Source organism: Bombina bombina, chromosome 3 (assembly GCF_027579735.1).
Source record: "Bombina bombina isolate aBomBom1 chromosome 3, aBomBom1.pri, whole genome shotgun sequence".
NCBI classification, from domain to species: Eukaryota; Metazoa; Chordata; class Amphibia; order Anura; family Bombinatoridae; genus Bombina; species Bombina bombina.
In genome coordinates this window covers 476,949,503-476,974,448 of record NC_069501.1, presented here as the reverse complement: position 1 = coordinate 476,974,448, position 24,946 = coordinate 476,949,503, and the positions used below count along the sequence as shown (strand labels likewise).

Here is a 24,946-nt window from a genome sequence, read left to right as displayed (position 1 = left end):
CATGTTCAGAGTTCAGGGTCTAACACCAGCCATTAGTTATACATCTGAAGAAAAATTATCTGCAGAATTACAGAAGTGAAACGCTTCTGAGGGTTTAAAACTCCCCAAAAGCTTGTGTATTGATTCAGAACAATGTACAGGATAGGGGACAGCTAAGCAGTGTGCCATGGGGTTACAAAGATAATAAGACACTGGATTGCTAGGTGTTTTGATGGAATAGCTGTTACAATCTAACTTCTGATTCTTTCTTGATTTTCAGTTTATGAAGTACAGACAACATGTCTGGGTCTTATGATGAGACAACTACATCACTTGAAGACACCACAGACAGCTTCTGGGAGGTGTGTTCTCTTTCATTGTACATGTTTGTTGTGAGTTTGTAGACTTATGTAGTGTCATATATCAATTATAGTTCTTTTCTCTTTTTTAATGTAAAACTGTAAATTCTAATGGTTTGTGCATTGTTTTTAATGGTTATATTATTGTTTAATTTGTTTGCATGTTTATTTCTCCATTGAATTTGAACTGCTACAAAAGTTTTCTAAATTCATTGTTTCAAGTTGTTATTGTGGGTTTGACTGGTAAAGCAATTTACTGTGCATTAGTATATTCTCTTTGCAAATGCAGATTGGTTGAATACCAGTGAGATATGTTAAAGGAACATGAAACCCAACACTTTTTTCTTTTATGATTCAGATTCCATTTTAAACAACTTTCTTATTTACTTCTATTATCAAATGTCCTTCGTTCTCTTGGTATCTTTTGTTGAAAAGCAGGATAGTAAGCTCAGGAGCGTGCACATGTCTGGAGCAATATATGGCAGCAGTTTTGAAAGAATGTTATTCATATGCAAGAACACTAGATGGCAACACTATTTTCTGCTATGTAGGGTTCCAGACACCTAACTTCTAATCTCCACCTAATCTCTTCAACAACAAATAATATGTTAACAAAGCAAATTTAAAAATAGAAGGGATTTGGAAACTTTTTTTAAAGTGTATGCTCTGAATCCCACAATAAAATGTTTAGGTTTCATATCCCTTTAAGATGAACTTAAGTTTTTTTTTTATGTGTATAGATTGGACATTACAAGCGCACAGTAAAGCGCATTGATGATGGTCATCGTCTGTGCAATGATTTAATGAGCTGCCTGCAAGATCGCTCAAAGATAGAGAAGGCCTACTCACAGCAGCTGACCGACTGGGCCAAACGCTGGCGCCAACTTATCGAAAAAGGTACTAATCAATCACAGAATTATTCATGAAAGACAAACTCCAGATTAAAAATAATCCACTGACAAAGTACAGGCCAGTTGCCCAGTGGCAAAATCATAAAACAAACAGACTTTGGGGTGACACACAATCACCCTAACCTAAATGCAAGCTTCATCAAATTCTAAACAGTAAACTCATAATAGACTGAAAACTAAAGTCAATCATGTATTTTGCACAAGAAAAGATGTATTTTTTAGTTTTAATGGTACTAGGGATGGGATAAAGATATATTCAAAGCAAATATTAGCCTAAAAATAATATTTAGATGTAATTTTAGATTATATTGTTTGCATATAGTAGAAAAAAGTGTAAAGTTTTCGACTCAATAAAGAAATTTGCAACACCATCTTGTAACCTAGGTTTCCATAGGTTTAAAAGCCTTGAATCTTATCTAACTTCCTCGGCAATGGCCAATTAGGGACATATATAAAGCTAGTGTAGGGCCTTCTTTGATTGAAATGCTCCTAAGGTTTAATGACCTTAGGAGCAGTGTGTGAATGTGTGTATTTGCAACCTTGTGAGGTAGATGACTTACCCTTGATAAAAGGTGATGTCAGCATCTTATCGCCCCCTTCTTCTGTCTGGATCAGATGTTTCCCTGCCCTCTGTCCCTGGTGGTTGGCAATCGGTCACGGCTCCCATAAGGATGCTAGATATTGTCAATGGCTCAAGAAGGGTTAGTCGATCCAATCTCGTTAATTCCGCATAAGGTAATTTTTTCTACTCCCCTGGTTCCACCATGCTGAACATATCGATGGCCCTGATCCTTAAGGTTTGGAGTTGTGATTTATTTCACCTCGCCTAGGTGGTTCATTGTGGCTCAGATGGAGGGCAGAGAGTGGAAGTGATGGCCATTGACAGAGGGGAGCAACGTCCCCAGTTCCAGGCCTGGGGGTCCTGTCCCTTGGGTGTGTGACAGGCTGAACAGTTCAGAAATTGTCGCCTCTGCCAAGGGCGTTGAAGCCGGGCTCCACTCTTTGCCAGCCTGTCTGGGCCACCAACCATCTAGGCAATGGATAGAATATTAGGGTCCGATTGCTGCCATTTAAGCTTATATTCATAAAAAGTTATACCTGATGTTTTTGTTGACTTAATAAATGTGACTCAGGTGGTTTTGTTCCCCAAAATTGCATATGTGTTTATTTGCTATTAGTTCAAGAAAGGTAAAACAATATGAATCAGTAGATTTATACACTGTGAGTGAATAGGTCATTAAATACCTTAAAGATCTACTAGGTAATTTCAATGTCCCTTTATTGGGTTAGTGAAATACTTCTTTAAAGTTGTGTTCTTTTAGATGTATCTTAAACATTGTGAGTGTAGAAGTTTAAGAGATGTTCACTGACAATTTATTTTGAATATGTGACACGTTTCCAACTCTAAAAGGAATCTATATGAAACGCGTAAGATCTGTAGCTATGTTTTCTCTATTCATTGATCATTTGCTACCTAACAAAATCTCATCTACATAACAATAACTACTGCAAGTTTTAGAAAATACAAAAAATAAGAGTAGCCAGTGGCCCATTCCAAACAATGCAGGATCATTTTTCATGTTGTCAACAGTGATAAGAGATGGGGGCATATTTATCAAGGTCTGGCGGATCTGATCCGACACTGCGGATCAGGTCCGCCAGACCTCGCTGAATACGGCGAGCAATACACTCGCCGTATTCAGCTTTGCACCAGCAGCTCACAAGAGCTGCTGGTGCAACACCGCCCCCTGCAGACTCGTGGCTAATAGGCCGCCAGCAGGGGGGTATCAATCAACCCGATTGTACTCGATCGGGTTGATTTCCGGCGATGTCTGTTCGACTGCTCAGAGCAGGCGGACAGGTTATGGAGCAGCGCTCTTTGTGACACCTGCAGGCTCGCCAGAAACACGGGGCATCAAGCTCCATTCGGAGCTTGATACATATGCCCCACTGGGTCAGATTAGAGAGAGTGGAGCGCAAAAGTTTGCATTAGAGATAAGCGGTTTATCGAGGGGGTTAGCACTGGTTGGGCTTACTGCTTGCATTAGGACTCAGTTGAAAGTAAACGCAAACGCTTGAGCTCAATCGCGATTTACACTAGAATGATTACCGCGACTTCAGAGCACTGGTTAACTGTTTCGTGAAACAAAAACGTTTCACAAAACACATCAAAAATACATTACAAAGTGCAGTTACACTCATAATAACAATAGCTAATAAAAATATTTTTAAAAAAAATATTGCACACAAAAGTTATATAGGCTCAAAGATATGAGGTCTCAGGTGTTTGGAAAAAAAAGCAGGCAAAAGGCTTTAGCATTGAGAAATATACATATACATGTCTAAAGATGGATATGTATGTATGTATATATATGTATATATATGTATATATATATATAGATGTCTATATATGTGTACATATGTATTTATATGTGTATATATGTATTTACAAACATATATACACATATAAACACATAAATACATATCAACACATGTATATACATATATATAAGTGCATTTGTAGAAAAAACATATTTTTGCAATATTCAATTTTAATGAAGGTTTTAACTTTGTATTTACTGTAAATATTTCACATTCCAATGTTCTGTACATAGCAGAATATGTTTTAAGTATTTCTAAATAGATATTCCTATATATATATATATATATATATATATAACAAATATAGTATATTGCACAAAAATACCATCAGTTATATGTAGAATTTATTTATGAATAAATAGAACATATTCTGTTATGTGAAGAACATGCTGGGTTAGCGCACATGAGAATATGTGATCAGGTTTGCGCAAGAGTGGGTGAGTTTTTTCCACTTTTTTTCTCTGTGGACCTCTATGGGGGAATACGTGAAGGCGCACTCAAAGTTCGGCTTTTTGCGCTTAACTTGTAATCTGGCCCATAGTGTGTCACTGAATTTGATCTCTTAGTTTAAATGTGTGTCTGAATTTTTTTGGGAAAAAAATAGTATCTCGTACCTTATACAAACAGGTGACTTTTTTAGGAGATATAGGCATAATTGTAATTCTGTTTTTCATATTATTAAAAAAATGTAAGCGCTATGGGGCGATAATGAACACAATCGACAACACTTCCATTTTGTGCTCATATTACGACTCCAAAGTAATTTTTTTCTTGCTTAAAGTGAAGGTCAATTTTGATGAATTAGTGCCCGGTTTTTAATAATCCTATTAAAAACAAGGGCACTTTGGGGGCGGAGCCTAGCCACAGATAGAGATGGCAGCTTTCTAAAAAAGCTCTGAGGCCCCTGCCGTGCATACACTTAAACAAGTGCACCCACACTATAATGCTACACTGGCTAATGCATTTGTGAACGTCTAAAACGACATGCAGTGGCCTGAGATGCTTTAAAAATAATTTGCCTACACATAATACCCACGGAGCCGAGGATTAGGCCTTGGCCGTGCCTAGGCCTGCTTGGACCCTACCATCACAAGCAAACACCCCTGTCTGTCGGCTGGCCTTACCGGTCGGTTGATAGATGTCGCACTGACAGAGCGGATCATTGTGGCACCCAGGACAAGTGGAGCTGCTTTAGTTCCGGTGTCGGCCTGAACAGAAGAAAGCCAGTGTGCTCCGACACGGATAACTCGAGGCCCAGCGCCTGCACTAGGTGAGCTTTCCGGTACGCTGTGCCTGGGGAGACTTACTTACCTCACCTTGAACAGCCGCCTAACGATCCCGGGCAGAGGAGATATACCGGCCCAGGGGAATAACGAGGAGCGGACCTGGATGGGGACACGTCACCGGCTCCACGAGGAGATCACACGCGGCGCAGGAAAACGTTGCTTACTGCCGATCCATAACAAGGTAGTGTGCACACTTGCCCCTAACTGATCCCCTATTAGAAGGCCCCTCTAAGTGATCTGACAAAGGAGCTGAAGAAATAGAGTTTACAGCACCTCCACGACCACCTGATAAGCTGACCACGCAACTATATAGGCCACATTACAGGAGAAAGCCCTGATACTATCACGGGCCTGGCAAACAGTACAAATACTAACATAAGCTCCGGGGTAATAGCACACAACTGTAACAGGCAACTCTCAAACATTAATGCCTTGAGCTTTGGGAATTCTCTGCAGAGTTCATTAAATACATGATAAATAGAAGTGTCCCCAATACAACACAAAACAACTGCCCCTCAGAGAAATAATTGACTGTAAGAATCTTGTAATCAGGCCCACCACCCCACATTAGCCTTATACTACGCAGATCAACTGTGCATATGTGATGTCTAGTAAAAGACACACCAGGCCTCCTAAAAACTCTCAAACTACTATGATGGACAGCTATTTAATTACTACTGAACCAGCAGCCCCCTCAGGGAGACCTGAGACACACCATAAAGATATGACAGCGCAGGCTCATGGCTCTGATACAGTACCTAATCATCAGAACTGTGTAACTAAAGAGGACCTTAAACTTCTTTCCTCAAAAGCAGATATAAAAGAGGCCATGAGAGACTTTAAATCTATGTTCCAAGAGCTAAAAAAAAGATATCTCAGCTGTGGACCGCAGAGTAACTCAGGTAGAGGAAAAACATGTAACACTCAGCTCTGATCTCCAACATCAAGCCAGCTTCCTTCAGGCGCAAGAGAGCACAGTACATACGCTAATGGAGAGAATAGAGGATCTTGAGAACCGCAGTCGGAGGAACAATCTCAGGCTGCGGGGAGTTCCTGAAACAATAGAACCCCCAGACATACAAGAATATATCCAAGATTTTGTCACATACCTCAGAAATGAAGTGGCGGGGCCTGAGATCCAGATTGAAAGAGCACACAAGGCGCTGTGCCCCAAACCTCCAGGGCGGGCGCCACCCAGGGACATCATCTTAAAGCTACTCTCTTTCAAGGAAAAGGAAGAAGTGCTGAAACTGGCCAGAAATAAGCAACAAACAGTATTCAGGGGAGTGGAGCTGCAGGTGTACTCAGATTTGAGTCCAACTACCCTCCACAGAGGAGAGACCTGAGGTTCGTCACGTCTGCTCTGAAAGCCAACAGAATCCCGTACAGATGGGGCTTCCCCACAAGCCTCATAGTCACCAAAAATAATGCCACACATGTCCTCAAGACACCAGCAGATCTCCCAGCGTTCAACCAAGCACTGGGTCTTAATATAAGACTTCCTATGAGGACCCCTGCGGTCCCAGAGGGCCCAGCTGATGGGGAACCCAGTGGCTTGCAACACATACAAGACTGAGCACAAGGGACAATCTCATACCACTATTGGAATTTAGTGACTTGTCTGATTTTAGCCCCAGAACTAGGTCTGGGAATCATCATTCTGGACAATGGGAGTCGCTTCAGATAAGTTATTACCCTGTGATGTTGAATTCTGTGTTGTTGCTTAATTAATGACAACCAATATGGTTGATTTACCAAATGTTTAAGATAATAATATTGGATAAATGTATATAGTTTTTATATCATCACTGTTTAAATGCATCCTTACAGGTTTGGACAGTAGCATATAGCTTTCACACAGCTCAGACCCTGACCTCGGTTAGACCCCCCTACTGACCGAAACCAGAATAACCCTTAGACTCCACTGCAAAATAACAGTCATCCCGCTCCTACACCTCAACAAGGCTGACTTAAAACATGACATCCAACTGATACTGACAGCCCATTGAGAATAGACTAATAGGGGAGAATTATGGGAAGATACATGTAATATCCAGGAGACAACCGACAGCAGGGAACATGACGCAACTACAACCTCCCCACTGAATACCCTATTACCAAACAGTAGACGCCCCAATACAGATCATGTCCATTAACCATATGACCAATTGGTATTAGATGAGAAGACCATAGACATAGTATACCACAACCATAGACGATACTGCATTAGATAGCATGTGGGATCCAAATACAACTGTGGTAGATGACCTCCTACGTATGGATATGTAGATGAGACACACCTAGTCTGCCCCGGGTTTTGACAATATAGCAACAGGACCACTGAACTACGCCAGAGGTTAAGTGACTAGTAGAACTCTCTAAAAGTATAGGCCATTGGTTTTTCTTTTTCCTCTTTTTTTTATTTTCATAATATTATTCTTATCTTGAATCCCATAGGGGTTATTAATGTTAATTTATGGCTAAAGAGACGCAGGAAAAGTCGTAAAAATGCACTTTTTAGATGCACTTGTTACTGTTAATGTTTATTCTAAAGAAATATTTTTATAGTGTAAGCCGGCAGGGACCACTACCCCTGCTTTAGTTGTTTATTGTTCACATTTGTTATTTACTAGATTGATCTAAATTTGTGTTTCATAAGATACAGCTCACCCTCACCATTAGGAGAGTAACACACAGGTTGGATCATCCTCAAATTCACCTCAGGGTGACATAATTCATTTCTTCCCCCTCCCCCTTCCTCCCTTTGCTCCACCCCTACACTAACCTTCTACCTCCCTCCCCCTCATTTACTCACTTCCTCCACCTCTTCTCCCCCCCCCCCCTTTTTTTTTTTCTCTCCCCCCTAGCCTACTGCCTATGATAATGGCGACCTCTCACTCGAGAAAAGTACCCCGCCCCATGGAGCTGATCTCCATAAATGTGAAGGGCCTAAATAGTCCAGCCAAGCGATCTATGGTGTTGAGAGACCTACACAGACAGGGGGGTAATATTATCTACTTGCAAGAAACACATTTTGCACAGGGTCATGAACCTCGTTGGTTTAATCGACAATACCCCTTAGCTTTCTTTGCCTCCGGCCCACGGAAAAAAAACGGGGTGGGTATTCTCTTCAGTTCAGACTTGCCTTTCAAACTGACACAAGCACATAGAGACCCAGAGGGTAGATACCTGATCCTAATAGGCTCAATCTACAATAGACCCATAACACTAGTTAATGTTTACTGTCCCAATCAATCTCAGCAGGTCTTCTTCCACATGGTTTTAAATAAGGTGCTTGAGGTACAATCAGGCATTTTATTCCTGGGGGAGACCTAAACGCTTCCCTAGATCCAACTTTAGATACCTCTGATGGTGTCTCCAGCATTCCCCATAAAGCTCTCAAACGTATATCATCCCACCTCGGAGACGCAGCATTGCACGACATTTGGCGATCACAACACCCCTCCTCTAAGAACTTCACATTCTACTCCCACCCCCATAGAAAATACTCCAGAATAGACTACTGGTTTACAGACGCGACAGGACTCACAATCACCACAGACAGTAACATATTTCCTATCACTTGGTCCGATCATGCCCCGGTCACCTGCACAGTAGCATGGTCTGATACACCGGTTACGCCTTATATCTGGAAGTTGGATGATCTCATGTTGGATGGCCCGGTTTTCAAACGGGAAGTAGAGATAGCACTAACAGAATTCTTTCAAATACACAAAGACTCGGGTTCCCAACCCGCCATAATCTGGGAGGCTCATAAATGTACTATTAGAGGCCTCTTTCTTAAGCAGAAAGCCAGACTAGTCAGGGTGAGAAGAGAGAAGTACCGCAGTCTGCTCCTTGAGGTGGACAAAGCGGAAAGTGCGCATAAGATTGCGCCCTCAGATGATACACTAACTAGGAATCTGACGCAAGCGAGAGCTGACCTCTTGAAATTTCTTCAAGTGGACTATCAAAGGGCAGCCTTAATTTTAAGACAACAGTTTTTGGAGCAGGGAGATAAAGCCGGACGATTACTGGCCAGAGCTATAGCACGGAAAAAGAGGAAGCATTATGTGCACAGTATGATCCACCCGGACGGGGAAACTAAAGAAGATGGTAAATCTATCGCCGAGATCTTCGGATCTTATTATGCGACACTATATAACATACAGAAACCAGTAGATATACGGGAGGATCCCGCCCCTCAAGCACGCGAGACACAAAAAATACTTGAGTATCTCGCGAGGTTGGATGTCCCCAAACTCTCGGTACAAGATTCAGAGGCTTTGGAATCTCCATTCACACTGCTTGAAATCAAGCAAGCCATTAAGGATTTAACATCTGGGAAAAGCCCAGGTCCAGATGGATTTGGGGCCAAGTACTATAAAGTTTACAAGGAAGCCCTGGCACCTGAAATGCTGATCCTCTTTAACCAATTATCGGACTCACCGGTCCTACCTAGCTCGATGCTAGAAGCCCACATTGCAGTGATCCCCAAACCAGGTAAACCAGATAATAGACCAGAGAACTACCGCCCCATATCGTTGCTGAATTCAGATATCAAGATCCTGGCAAAGATTATAGCTAATCGCCTCAATAGACACCTGCCACAGCTGATCTCAGCGGACCAAGTGGGATTTGTCCTGAGGTGCAAAGCCAGAGATAACACCCTCAAGGTCCTTCAAATAATAACCTATGCCCAAAACACTACAACCCTACTGGCCCTGGTCTCTACGGACGCTGAGAAAGCGTTTGACCGGGTCAGCTGGGTGTTCATGCAACACACATTGGAGAAATTTGGCTTCGGCCCTAAATTTATAAATGGGATCATGTCCCTATACTCGTCACCGAACGCGAGGGTCAGGGTAAACGGTACATTCTCCAATACCTTTTTAATTCGTAATGGGACAAGACAGGGCTGTCCCCTCTCCCCACTCCTGTTCGCATTGACAATCGAGATCCTAGCGAGCAAAATCCAAACAAATCCAGAAGTAAAGGGAATTTCCATAGGGGACTCTGTACATAAGCTGGCCATGTACGCCGACGATGTCTTATGATATCGGACGTAGGGGGGTCCCTAGTGGCAGCCCTAGATGAGTTCACACACTTCGGAGAGGTATCGAACTTTCTTTTGAACCTCACAAAATCTGAAATTATGAATGTCACAATCCCCTGCAAGGAGTTCGGGTCACTGGAGGGTAAATGCCCACTACAAATAGCATGTGGCAAAATGAAATATCTTGGCATCTATCTGACACCAAGCATAAAGGAGATTGTGGATACGAATTACAAAAGCATTAGAGATGAGATCCTTAAAGACCTGTCAAGCTGGAAAAATAAAACCATCTCCTGGTTGGGTCGCATTGGGGTGGTCAAAATGAATGTCATACCACGTGTGCTTTATATCCTACAGACCATCCCATCGTCCACAGCTTCTCATCTTATCCACCAGATACAATCGGCCATGGAATCCTACATATGGAGAGATCTGAAGCCGAGAATCAATAGGAAAACTACTTTCCTGCCTCGGAATAGGGGCGGACTGGGCATACCAGACCTACAGGTGTACCAGGCCGCAATATACCTCCAAAGATTGGTGGAGTGGTGCCACAACTCGGAGCAAAAGGCTTGGGTTCGCATAGATAATATGATATTAGGGAGAGGGAACATTGGAGCCCTTGCATGGATCACACGCGATGGAAGACCTTCCATGATTCGGCTCTACCCCATGATAGCAGAGGTTCTCTCAGCTTGGGATAAATTGGTTAAAAAAGCCCCTCATATCTCTACCCCGTTCTCTCCGGTCACTCCGCTCAGAGAAAATCCCGAGATGGAGTTTCTACCAAGAACTAATCTCCCGGACAAGACCTATGGTCTTAGAGACTCAGCAATATACAACATATTCCATCAGGGTAAATTGAAATCCCAGACGGAACTAACTGAATGGGACAGCAAAGTCTTTAGCTCATGGTTTACTGTAGCTCAGGTTAAACACTATCTTGACACACACGAAGCGAGACTAGACCTGACGAGACACAGAACATATTTTGAAACCCTATGCACAACGACCTCACACCCTACCCACCTGATTTCACAACTATATAAGTTATTACAACAGGGTGGTGACAATTACTTGCCAGGATATACCGAGACATGGCAAAAGGAACTAGGTCAGGAGATAGGGCACAAAGAGTGGAATAAAATCTTCGACAAAACAAGGCGAGCCTCAGTATCTGCCAGGGTCCAGGAAACGCAGTATAAACTGCTGAGTAGGTGGTACTTGACCCCCCAAAGATTGAAGCACATGTACCCACATGCGAATGGGGGATGCTGGAGAGGATGCAGGGAAAATGGCACTCTTTTACATATCTGGTGGTCCTGTCCCCTGCTGACACCTTACTGGAATGATATAATGGCAGAAATGAGCAGGATCCTTAAAATAATTGTCCCCCCCAATCCCAGTTACCTGCTCTATCACCAGTTACCAAAGATTACTAGAGAAGACAAATACCTCCTTTTTTTACTAATGCTCAATGGAGCAAAGAACCTGATCCCCATTTACTGGAAGAAGCAGACCATCCCTAGTATTCAGGAATGGAAAAACAAAGTCACTGACCTGCTGAGACTTGAAAGGTATCACTATCTCAAAATTGGGAAGCTATGCACACACGAAATGATGTTACTAACCTGGGAGGGTAGAGGACTCTGATTAATTAGTAAAATATTCATGGTAGACACTGTAAACCATAGTAGCAACAGGCCCCCTCCCCCCTTTTTTTTTTTTTTTTTCTCTCTCTCCCCCTTACTCCACTCTTCCCCTTTAAACTGAGACGACCACCTCTCCTTACCCCATTCTAACTTTCTACCCCCCTACTTACCCCTACGCGGAACATAGTTCTGCCCACGACTACGTATTGTGGATTGATCACTAAACCTATATTATAACTGAAATCAATAACGACTATCACTAAACAGCTGAAGTCTAATGTTTATGCAACATAGTCAGTATACAATTCTATAGTATCTGATGAAGTTTTTTATGCTGTTTGTTCTGAATCATTTGTTATTAACTGCGAAATGTCTTAGGTGTGATACTGTACAAGTGTATAGACTTATGTAAAATTTGAATGACATACTGTACTTGCATCAATGTTTTGTATTTATCACATTTCGCCAATAAAGCCTTTGTAAAAAAACAAAAAAACAAGGGCACTTTAATTCATCAAAATTGACATTTCACTCTTTTTCTTCAAAAACGTACCTTTTTATTCTGGCAGCCGCTACGATTCCCGCAGCCGTCGAAAGCCTCTGCGGACGTCAGAAATGACGAATCCGGCTTCCTCAAATCATGGCTTCCCCCCCGGGGGAATCTTGGCCTGATGCAACGACGTGATTGGAGGAAGCCGGATTCATCATTTTGGACCCGCGAAGGCGGCTTGCGACGGGCGGAGGAAGTGCTGGAGCGGCTGCCAGGATTAAAAGGTAAGCTTTTGAAGAAACCGAGTGAAATGTCAATTTTGATGAATTAAAGTGCCCTTGTTTTTAATAGGATTATTAAAAACCGGGCACTAATTCATCAAAATTGACCTTCACTTTAAGTGATAGTCTAGCATGTGTTCTGGATGCCAGATAGCACGGGCGAGTTATATCCCCTACATAATAGACTTTTATGGAAGAGCGTAATAAAATTCATGTTAGATAATGCATCAAGTGCTAAGCCAACAGAACACAAAAAATCCGCCCAACGAGTGGAGTTCTTCAGTTAGTTCTGTGCTATATTATTTAAATGAAACCTAAAGGGACATGAAACCCAACATTTTTCTTTCATGATTCAAAGAGAGAATGCAATTTTAAATGACTTCCCAATTTACTACTGTTATGCAATTTGCTTCATTCTCTTGGTATCCTTTGTTGAAGAAGCATTAATGCACTACTGGGAGCTTGCTGAATGCATTGGGAGAGCCAATGACATGAGGCATATATGAGCAGCCACCAATCAGCAACTTCTGAAATTGGGTTTTATGTCCCTTTAAGAATAAAACACTTCACACATACATATATACACATACACCTTTGACCCCTTCCCAGTCCTGCCCCATATTCCTTTAATTCTGCCACAAAACCTTTTTTCATTTATAAATTTTGTTTCCAAAGTATTAAAGGCCGAGCACAAGATACTGACTGTGCTATCAATCACGCTCTACTTGTAATCTAGCCCTATATTTCTATTAAAAAACTAAAATGATAGAATATAAGACCCTGTTACATTGGTGCTTGGGGATATGTTTAGAGATAAAAAGGCATCTTTTAATGCATTGGTTCTCAAGGCCCGGTAAATGTTAGCCGGATGTCTCCAGGGCCCGGCGGTATATATATATTGGTTTCAGTGGCGGAAGAAAATATATACTTTCATTGGTGTAAGTGGGATAGTATGAGTTACTTACTTGTGGTGTCCAGGTCCAGTCCCATCTGCTCCTTGTTTTACCACTGAACTGCGGCTACTTGCGCACAGTGCGCACACACATGTGCAATGGCACTCTGAAAGGCCTGCCTTGTATTCCTTATGCGTGGAGCAGTAGGCCTGTCAGAGCATGCAGGGGGGAGCATGTCAGGTCGGGGCACACCAGCAGGGCCATCATAGCCCAGTACTGGGCCACGGCCCAGTTGTTGAGAAACCAGTTGGTGTCTGTGTATATTAAAATTAAATCTAAGACCACTTTCCATTAGTTTCAGTGAGTACTTACCTTACTGTCTGCTTCTTACATCTAGCTTCTCCTTCCAAGGTTGCTGCTGCTGCTGCTGCTGTTTATTGTTGGCTTCTACTTGCGGTGCCTTTAATAATCCTTGTTGAACCTGTGTAGACGTCCCACCAATAGCAGCCAAATAAAACCAGGTGGCGGGTGATATGGTGGTAGTGTTGTACAGGGGTGGTGTGCCAGTAACATTTGTTTGCATGTGACTTTAGACATACATGCCACAGGTTTCCTATCCCAGAATAGGTCATCATAATGACAAACGAAATCCCTGATAGTAAGAGAGAAAAATGTAATGAAATACAATAAGGAAAATATCTCCAACATTGTTGTAAGAGAGATTAGAAAGAGTGGTCACTATTACAGAAGCGTAATGAACAATGTCAGAATAAGTGAGTATAGTATAGTAAAAATTGTTTTTGCAATACCGCTGGACCGCGCTAACATAAGTGCACAACTTGATATTACAAGTCTATGGTAAAACAGAATTACCAGAGATGGGTTAGCCAGCCGACATCGCTCTAGCGCAACCTATATTTTAATGGATATTGTGTAAGTATGTAATCTGGCCCATAGAGTGTAGAATGATAAAAGCATATGACCCACAGGTCCACAGTATGGTACTCTGGAGCGAGCATGGGGGGCACTACTGACAGAAGCAGAGAAAGTGGGCGAGTTGCACCAGGATGTGAGGAACCGTCTAGTGTCCGAAGATATTGAAAAAGTGCGGAACTGGCAGAAAGAAGCTTATCACAAACAAATGATGGGTGGATTCAAGGAGACAAGAGAAGCTGAGGAGGGGTTTCGTAAGGCCCAGAAACCATGGGCTAAAAAAGTAAAGGAGGTGAGAGACATGGAAGGGGATAGAACGATAAAACAAAAGCATAACAAATATAGAACAAAAGGGAAAATAGTTTAGCTAAACAAACAGTTATTGAAGACAAACAAAAGAATTAGAAGTGAATAAGGATTAGGACATTTAAGAAAGGGTATTGAAGTGTAGAGATCATCTGAGTGTCTCCAGACTTACAACTGGTTTTATTACTCCAATTTAGGTGGAAGCTGCAAAAAAGACGTACCATATGGCCTGCAAAGAGGAGAAGCTGGCTAGCAGCCGCGAGGCGGCTGGCAAAGCCGATGCTTCAGTTACCGCAGACCAACAACGCAAACTTCAAGACAAAGTAGACAAGTGCAAGCAAGATGTGCAGAAGGTAAAGTTGAGAAATATGGGGAAATTGTGGAGAATGGATTAATATTTCATTGTGATAAAGCTTAAAGGGATATGACACATTTTTTTCATCATTCAGATTAAGGCGTCAATTTTGTGGCTCGCCGGAAGCAGAAGTTATGAAGCAGAGGTCTAAAGACCCTGCTCCATAACCTGACCGCCTGCTCTGAGGCGGCGGACAGAAATCAACCCGATCGAATATGATTGACACCCCCTGCTAGCGTGCAATGATAAATGCCAGCAGCGTATGCTGTCAGCATTTATCGATGTGCGGCAGACATGGTACGCTACATCGTATCATGTCCGTCCGCACTATCATAAATAGACCCCAAAGCATGTGATTTTAAACAACTGTTTTAATTGATTTCTTTTATCAATTTTTCTTTTTCTCTTGGTATCTTTTGTTGGTAAGCAGGGACATAAGCCCAGAAGCCGGCCCATATCTGGATTACTATATGGCAGCAGTTTTGCAGGAATGTTATCCATTTGCAACTTTTTTTTCTTTGTGCTTTTGGTATCTTTTGTTGAAAAGCAGGGGTGTAAGCTTAGGAGGCTGCCCTTCTCCCACTTTCTGCTCATTATTTTTGCATGTTAACAGCCACTATTTTATCAAAACACCTACAGATAAGGTCTGTGCGATTCATTAAAACGGCCTACATTAAACCACATATTTTAAAAACATTTAGTTAAAGTGAATGTGAATTTAAGGTTATTACCTAAAGTCAAATGATAGCAGTTAAAAAGTGAATGAGACTTTAGTATATACTTCAGAGATATTTCACTAGAAACGCTCTACGGACAAGAGCTGAACCTCCAGTCGCCATATTCAGCAACTAATTGACAGATGACTCATCGTTCTTTCCCCCGATTAGTTGATTGCAGATGAGTCATCTGTCAATCAATTGCTGAATATGGCGACCATAGATTCAGCTCCTATCCGTATAGCGTTTCTAGTGAAATATCTCTGAAGATAAGTTTATACTAAAGTCTCATTCTATCGTTTGACTTTAGGTAATAATGATAAATTTACATTCACTTTAAAGGGAAATTAAGCCCAATTTTTTTTTTCAAATATTCTACTTTTTGTTGGTTTCTTTTATTGACAAGCAGGTATGTAAGCTCAGGAGCGTGCACGTGTCTGGAGAACTATATGGCAGCCAATTTGCAAGAATGTTATCCGTTTGCAGCCATGTAGTGCTCCAGACACCAACCTAGGTATATTTTCAACAAAGAATATTGTGGGAACAAAACAAATTTGACCATATAAGTAAATTGTAAGCTTATTTAAAATGTATGCAGTGTCCCAATCACGTAAGAAAATGTTTGGGTTTCATATCCCTTTAAGTGATCTTGTGTCACTCATCTCTTGTTGCATATGATATGTGAGTTACAGGGGAGTTTAGCTGTAATCTTACATTTTTATTTTGCTGTTTGTGTAGGGATATTAAACCCAAAAAAGTTTATTTGGTGATTCGGACAGAGCATACTTCTATCAAATTTGCTTTGTTCCAATGGTATTCTTTGTTGAAGAGATACCTAGTTGGTGTCTGGAGCTATACATGCAGGAAATAGTGCTGCCATCTAGTGCTCTTGCAAATGGATAACATACCTGCAAAACTGCTCCGATATACATGCACGCGCCCGAGCTTACATACCTGATTTTCAACAAAAGATACCATGAGAACAAAGAAAATGTGATAATAGAAGTAAATTAGAAAGTTGTGTAGTGTATGTTCTATCTGAATCACAAAAGAAAATTTCCCTTTAAGTAAATGTTCTTAAAATATGTGGTTTATCGTAGGCCGTTCTAATGAAATGTATAGATCAGGGTTCTTCAAACCACGGGTCGGGGCCCATTACTGGGTCACAACACCATGTGTACTGGGTCGCGACTTGTGTGTGTGTTGTAGAAGTGTGTGTGATGTATTGTATGAGATTGTGTGTGTGCTGTGCGTGTGTTGTGTATAAGAGTGTGTGTGTGTTTTATGAGTGTGTGTGTGGTATGCGTGTAATATGAAAGTGTGTGTGTGTTGTATGAGAGAGTGTGTGTTATATGAAAGTGTGTGTTGTAAGAGAGTGTATCGGGTAAGTGTGTATTGTATGAGAGTGTGTGTGGTATGTGTGTTCCATGGAAATGTGTTTTTATGAGAGTGTGTGTGGTATGTGTGTTCCATGGAAATGTGTGTTTTATGAGAGTGTGTTTGTTTATGTTGTATGATTGTGTGTGTTTTATGAGAGTGTGTTTGTGTTGTATGATTGTGTGTGTGTTGTATGAAAGTGTGTTTGTGTGTGTTGTATGATTGTGTGTGTTGTATGAGAGAGTGTTTGTGTGTGTTATATGACTGTGTGTGTTGTATGAGAGTGTGTTTGTGTGTGTTGTATGATTGTGTGTGTGTTGTATGAGAGTGTGTTTGTGTGTGTTATATGACTGTGTGTGTTGTATGAGAGTGTGTTTGTGTGTGTTGTATGAATGTGTGTGTGTTGTATGAGAGTGTGTTTGTGTGTGTTATATGACTGTGTGTGTTGTATGAGAGTGTGTTTGTGTTGTATAATTGTGTGTGTTATATGACTGTGTGTGTTGTATGAGTGTTTGTGTGTGTTGTATGATTGTGTGTGTGTTGTATGAGAGTGTGTTTGTGTGTGTTATATGACTGTGTGTGTTGTATGAGAGTGTGTTTGTGTTGTATGATTGTGTGTGTGTTGTATGAGAGTGTGTTTTTGTGTGTTATATGACTGTGTGTGTTGTATGAGAGTGTGTTTGTGTTGTATGATTGTGTGTGTGTTGTATTAGAGTGTGTTTGTGTGTGTTGTATGATTGTGTGGGTGTTGTATGAGAGTGTGTTTGTGTGTGTTATATGACTGTGTGTGTTGTATGAGAGTGTGTTTGTTTGTGTTGTATGATTGTGTGTGTGTTGTATGAGAGTGTGTTTGTGTGTGTTGTATGAGAGTGTGTGTGTTATTACATTTTACAACGCTTTCAAATTTGACTACAATCAGGAATAAAGCATGCACATATTTTAGTCTTTGCCAAAAATTGCAGTTATCATGTTGTTTATTTCTTAAGAAATTTTCAGACCAAGTATAAAAATAGGGTTCTAAGGTATGTGGTTTCATGGCACTGGGTCTTGGGGGGGAAAGTTTGAAGGACCCTGGTAAAGACCTTATCTGTGTGTGTTTTGTTAAAATAGTGGCTGTTAACATGCAAAAATAATGAGCAGAAAGTGGGATATGATTAAAAGACAAGAAGAAGTTCCAGAGTATGTTTTTTCCTTTGTCTTACTGAGGTAAAACTGTGATTTGAGATGCTAACTGGAAGAATTTGCATCATAAGTCAAAAAATCTCAGATAACAATTTGTCAATCAGCCATTTTGTTGCATTGTGTTGTATGAGAGTGTGTTTGTGTGTGTTGTATGACTGTGTGTGTGTTGTATTAGAGTATGTTTGTGTGTGTTGTATGATTGTGTGTGTGTTATATGAGAGTATGTTTGTGTGTGTTGTATGATTGTGTGTGTGTTGTATGAGAGTGTGTTTGTGTGTGTTATATGACTGTGTGTGTGTTGTATGAGAGTGTGTTTGTGTGTGTTATATGACTGTGTGTGTGTTGTATGAGAGTGTGTTTGTGTGTGTTATATGATTGTGTGTGTGTTGTATGAGAGTATGTTTGTGTGTGTTGTATGATTGTGTGTGTGTTGTATGAGAGTGTGTTTGTGTGTGTTATATGACTGTGTGTGTTGTATGAGAGTGTGTTTGTGTGTGTTGTATGATTGTGTGTGTGTTTTATGAGAGTGTGTTTGTGTGTGTTATATGACTGTGTGTGTTGTATGAGAGTGTGTTTGTGTTGTATGATTGTGTGTGTTATATGACTGTGTGTGTTGTATGAGTGTTTGTGTGTGTTGTATGATTGTGTGTGTGTTGTATGAGAGTGTGTTTGTGTGTGTTATATGACTGTGTGTGTTGTATGAGAGTGTGTTTGTTTGTGTTGTATGATTGTGTGTGTGTTGTATGAGAGTGTGTTTTTGTGTGTTATATGACTGTGTGTGTTGTATGAGAGTGTGTTTGTGTTGTATGATTGTGTGTGTGTTGTATTAGAGTGTGTTTGTGTGTGTTGTATGATTGTGTGGGTGTTGTATGAGAGTGTGTTTGTGTGTGTTATATGACTGTGTGTGTTGTATGAGAGTGTGTTTGTTTGTGTTGTATGATTGTGTGTGTGTTGTATGAGAGTGTGTTTGTGTGTGTTGTATGAGAGTGTGTGTGTTATTACATTTTACAACGCTTTCAAATTTGACTACAATCAGGAATAAAGCATGCACATATTTTAGTCTTTGCCAAAAATTGCAGTTATCATGTTGTTTATTTCTTAAGAAATTTTCAGACCAAGTATAAAAATAGGGTTCTAAGGTATGTGGTTTCATGGCACTGGGTCTTGGGGGGGAAAGTTTGAAGGACCCTGGTAAAGACCTTATCTGTGTGTGTTTTGTTAAAATAGTGGCTGTTAACATGCAAAAATAATGAGCAGAAAGTGGGATATGATTAAAAGACAAGAAGAAGTTCCAGAGTATGTTTTTTCCTTTGTCTTACTGAGGTAAAACTGTGATTTGAGATGCTAACTGGAAGAATTTGCATCATAAGTCAAAAAATCTCAGATAACAATTTGTCAATCAGCCATTTTGTTGCATTGTGTTGTATGAGAGTGTGTTTGTGTGTGTTGTATGACTGTGTGTGTGTTGTATTAGAGTATGTTTGTGTGTGTTGTATGATTGTGTGTGTTATATGAGAGTATGTTTGTGTGTGTTGTATGATTGTGTGTGTGTTGTATGAGAGTGTGTTTGTGTGTGTTATATGACTGTGTGTGTTGTATGAGAGTGTGTTTGTGTGTGTTATATGACTGTGTGTGTGTTGTATGAGAGTGTGTTTGTGTGTGTTATATGATTGTGTGTGTGTTGTATGAGAGTATGTTTGTGTGTGTTGTATGATTGTGTGTGTGTTGTATGAGAGTGTGTTTGTGTGTGTTATATGACTGTGTGTGTGTTGTATGAGAGTGTGTTTGTGTGTGTTATATGACTGTGTGTGTTGTATGAGAGTATGTTTGTTTGTGTTGTATGATTGTGTGTGTGTTGTATGAAAGTGTGTTTGTGTGTGTTGTATGATTGTGTGTGTTGTATGAGAGAGTGTTTGTGTGTGTTATATGACTGTGTGTGTTGTATGAGAGTGTGTTTGTGTGTGTTGTAAGATTGTGTGTGTGTTGTATGAAAGTGTGTTTGTGTGTGTTATATGACTGTGTGTGTTGTATGAGAGTGTGTTTGTGTGTGTTGTATGATTGTGTGTGTGTTGCATGAGAGTGTGTTTGTGTGTGTTATATGACTGTGTGTGTTATATGAGAGTATGTTTGTGTGTGTTGTATGATTGTGTGTGTGTTGTATGATAGTGTGTTTGTGTTATATGACTGTGTGTGTTGTATGAGAGTGTGTTTGTGTTGTATGATTGTGTGTGTGTTGTATTAGAGTGTGTTTGTGTGTGTTGTATGATTGTATGTGTGTTGTATGAGAGTGTGTTTGTGTGTGTTATATGACTGTGTGTGTTGTATGAGAGTGTGTTTGTGTTGTATGATTGTGTGTGTTATATGACTGTGTGTGTTGTATGAGAGTGTGTTTGTGTGTGTTGTATGATTGTGTGTATGTTGTATGAGAGTGTGTTTGTGTGTGTTATATGACTGTGTGTGTTGTATGAGAGTGTGTTTGTTTGTGTTGTATGATTGTGTGTGTGTTGTATGAGAGTGTGTTTGTGTGTGTTGTATGAGAGTGTGTGTGTTATTATGTTTTACAACGCTTTCAATTTGACTACAATCAGGAATAAAGCATGCACATTTTTTAGTCTTTGCCAAACATTGCAGCTATCATGTTGTTTATTTCTTAAGAAATTTTCAGACCAAGTATAAAAATAGGGTTCTAAGGTATGTGGTTTCATGGCACTGGGTCTTGGGGGGAAAAGTTTGAAGGACCCTGGTAAAGACCTTATCTGTGTGTGTTTTGTTAAAATAGTGGCTGTTAACATGCTAAAATAATGAGCAGAAAGTGGGATATGATTAAAAGACAAGAAGAAGTTCCAGAGTATGTTTTTTCCTTTGTCTTACTGAGGTAAAACTGTGATTTGAGATGCTAACTGGAAGAATTTGCATCATAAGTCAAAAAATCTCAGATAACAATTTGTCAATCATCCATTTTGTTGCATTGTGTTGTATGAGAGTGTGTTTGTGTGTGTTGTATGACTGTGTGTGTGTTGTATTAGAGTATGTTTGTGTGTGTTGTATGATTGTGTGTGTGTTATATGAGAGTATGTTTGTGTGTGTTGTATGATTGTGTGTATGTGTTGTATGAAAGTGTGTTTGTGTGTGTTATATGACTGTGTGTGTGTTGTATGAGAGTGTGTTTGTGTGTGTTATATGATTGTGTGTGTGTTGTATGAGAGTATGTTTGTGTGTGTTGTATGATTGTGTGTGTGTTGTATGAGAGTGTGTTTGTGTGTGTTATATGACTGTGTGTGTTGTATGAGAGTGTGTTTGTTTGTGTTGTATGATTGTGTGTGTGTTGTATGAAAGTGTGTTTGTGTGTGTTGTATGATTGTGTGTGTTGTATGAGAGAGTGTTTGTGTGTGTTATATGACTGTGTGTGTTGTATGAGAGTGTGTTTGTGTGTGTTGTAAGATTGTGTGTGTGTTGTATGAGAGTGTGTTTGTGTGTGTTATATGACTGTGTGTGTTGTATGAGAGTGTGTTTGTGTGTGTTGTATGATTGTGTGTGTGTTGCATGAGAGTGTGTTTGTGTGTGTTATATGACTGTGTGTGTTATATGAGAGTATGTTTGTGTGTGTTGTATGATTGTGTGTGTGTTGTATGATAGTGTGTTTGTGTGTGTTATATGACTATGTGTGTTGTATGAGAGTGTGTTTGTGTTGTATGATTGTGTGTGTGTTGTATTAGAGTGTGTTTGTGTGTGTTATATGACTGTGTGTGTTGTATGAGAGTGTGTTTGTGTTGTATGATTGTGTGTGTTATATGACTGTGTGTGTTGTATGAGAGTGTGTTTGTGTGTGTTGTATGATTGTGTGTGTGTTGTATGAGAGTGTGTTTGTGTGTGTTATATGACTGTGTGTGTTGTATGAGAGTGTGTTTGTTTGTGTTGTATGATTGTGTGTGTGTTGTATGAGAGTGTGTTTGTGTGTGTTGTATGAGAGTGTGTGTGTTATTATGTTTTACAACGCTTTCAATTTGACTACAATCAGGAATAAAGCATGCACATATTTTAGTCTTTGCCAAACATTGCAGCTATCATGTTGTTTATTTCTTAAGAAATTTTCAGACCAAGTATAAAAATAGGGTTCTAAGGTATGTGGTTTCATGGCACTGGGTCTTGGGGGGAAAAGTTTGAAGGACCCTGGTAAAGACCTTATCTGTGTGTGTTTTGTTAAAATAGTGGCTGTTAACATGCAAAAATAATGAGCAGAAAGTGGGATATGATTGAAAGACAAGAAGAAGTTCCAGAGTATTTTTTTCCCTTTGTCTTACTGAGGTAAAACTGTGATTTGAGATGCTAACTGGAAGAATTTGCATCATAATAAGTCAAAAAATCTCAGATAACAATTTGTCAATCAGCCATTTTATTGCTATTTCAATATGATAATAAATAAGGTATCAGGTAGTTATTTAGCAGCATTATGAACTATATACAGATAAATATGGGAATGTTACAGTTAGCTGTTTTACTAAAAAAGGTTTTTTTTCCATTATTTGCTCATTTTTATTTGCTCAGAAACAAACAAAAATCCAATACTAATCACCATTGAAACGTTCTCGTGCTGCACTGAGTAACATTTTATAGTTGGATCATCTGGAGTGATGATAGATTCTGGTAACCCATTTGCTTTAGTCAGAAGATTCTTTTTAAAACATTTGAGATTTGCGCTTATTGCTTGAAAGAAGTGCATCACGTCTACCTCTGTAAATTTAGAGGCTTAGATTAAAGGGACAGTCTACTTGACAATGTTTAATTTTCAAAATGATAGATAATCCCTTTATTACCCACTAGTCCTAAAGTAAAGCCCGTTCACACGGGCCATTTTTTGCAGTACAGTGGTCCCACCCCTTGCGCTCTCTCCCTCCCCCTCTCTTTTGCTCTATCTCTCCCCCCTCTCTTTTGCGCTCTCTCTCTCTCCCCCTCTCTTTTGAGCTCTCTCTCTCCCCCTCTCTTTTGCACTCTCTCTCTCTCCCCCTTTCTTTTGCGCTCTCTCTCTCCCCCTCTCTTTTGCTCTCTCTCTCTTCCCCTCTGTTTTGCTCTCTCTCTTGCTCTTTCCCCTCTCTTATCCTATCTTTAGCTCTTTCCTATCTCTTTTGTTCTCTCCCCCTCTTTCTATCTCTCCCCCTCTTTCTATCTCTCCCCCCTCTCTATCTCTCTCCCCTCTATCTTGCGTGCGTGACCGCACCGGCCCCTCCCCCTTCATACCTGGCCCTGCCCCTTCATGTTGGTCACGCCCACTTCTGCCCGCACCGCAGATCAGGTAGGGACTCTAAGGCCAGGTGTGTTTGTCCTCGTGCTGTCTCTACTGCGCATGACAGCTTCAGACAAACACACTTGGCCTTTTATATTATAGGATTCCCTAGTTTTACATAACTAACACAGTTATATTAATACACTTTTAACCTCTGTGATTACCTTGTATCTAAGCCTCTGCAGACTGATCCCTTATTTCAATTATTTTGACAGACTTTTCGCCAATTAGTGCTGACTCATAAATAACTCCATGGGCGTGAGCACAATGTTACCTATATGGCACACGTGAACTAGCGCTGTCTAGCTGTCTAGCTGTGAAAAACTGAGGTTAGAGGGGGCTTTTAAGGGCTTAGAAATGAATATATGATCCTACCTAGGTTTAGCTTTCAACAAAGAATACCAAGCAAACAAAGCAAATTTAATGATAAAAGTAATTTGCAAAGTTGTTTAAAATTACATGCCCTATCTGAATCATGAACGTTTGATTTTGACTAGACTGTCCCTTTAATTAAAAGGGCAGTAAACACCTTATAATTACAGACAATTTCTGTTGTGTTCAAATACAATAGCACATAATTCAAGTGTAAACATTTTTAAAACAAATAAACTCTTCTGCAGTTGTTTTTCAATAGCCAAACTACTCCACCCACCTTTTTATGTTATTTAGAGTAGACGATATAGGCTTGAGTCTGCAGGCAACAAGGCTAGCCAATGTTATAATGTTAGTATAAGGTGAATTATTTGGCACTTAAAGCCAATTAGTAACCGTTATGTAGCAGGGTTAGCCTTAATATGTCTGCTGTGCATTTCCAGTTCTGAGAAAAATAAAATTCTCAATTTTCTGAGCTAAATTACATGAAAATAAATAAAGTTTTACTGTGCATAACTAAACACTTTATTAAAATCTTAAGGTGTTTACTGTCCCTTTGAAGATGGAAGAGGCTAGCAAGACTGGAGTCTTCCAAAGGGAACACAATTTAAATATTGAAGTTGGTTTTTAAAGGGATATGAAACTCAAAAATGCTCTTTTGTGATTCAGAAGGGTATTTCATTTTAAACAAGTTTCCAATTTACTTCTATTATCAAATTTGCTTTGTTCCCATGATATTCTTTGTTGAAGAGATACCTAGGTAGGCACCTGGAGCACAGCATGGCAGGAAATAATGATGCCATCTAGGGTTCTTGCAAATGGATAACATTCTTGCAAAACTGCTGCCATATAGTGCGACAAAAATGGGCCGGCTCTTAAGCTTACGTCCCTGCTTTTCAAAAAAAGATACCAAGAGAATGAAGAAAAATTGATAATAGAAGTAAATTTGAAAGTTGTTTAAAATTGCATGTTTTATCTGAATCATGAAAGAAAAATGTTGAGTTTCATATCCCTTTAAGAATAACAAATTAACAAAATGTTGATGAGATTAGCTGGCACGCAAATTCTAAATTACCCATTAGTGAATTTGGGAAGGGATCTTTTGCTTAAAACCTCCTTGAAAGTTACATATTAT

The 24,946-nt window shown here is 40.1% G+C and overlaps 1 protein-coding gene across 1 annotated transcript in view; it reads left to right on the top strand.

Moving 5' to 3' along the window:
- Nucleotides 1-278: 278 nt before the first annotated feature.
- The window catches only part of PACSIN1 (protein kinase C and casein kinase substrate in neurons 1), an 86,139-nt gene continuing 61,471 nt past the window's right edge, over nucleotides 279-24,946 (top strand). The window contains exons 1-4 of the mRNA XM_053704717.1: nucleotides 279-341; nucleotides 1,079-1,235; nucleotides 14,279-14,514; nucleotides 14,726-14,881. Coding sequence (XP_053560692.1) covers nucleotides 279-341; nucleotides 1,079-1,235; nucleotides 14,279-14,514; nucleotides 14,726-14,881 — 612 coding nt within the window. The remainder of the gene's footprint in view (nucleotides 342-1,078; nucleotides 1,236-14,278; nucleotides 14,515-14,725; nucleotides 14,882-24,946) is intronic.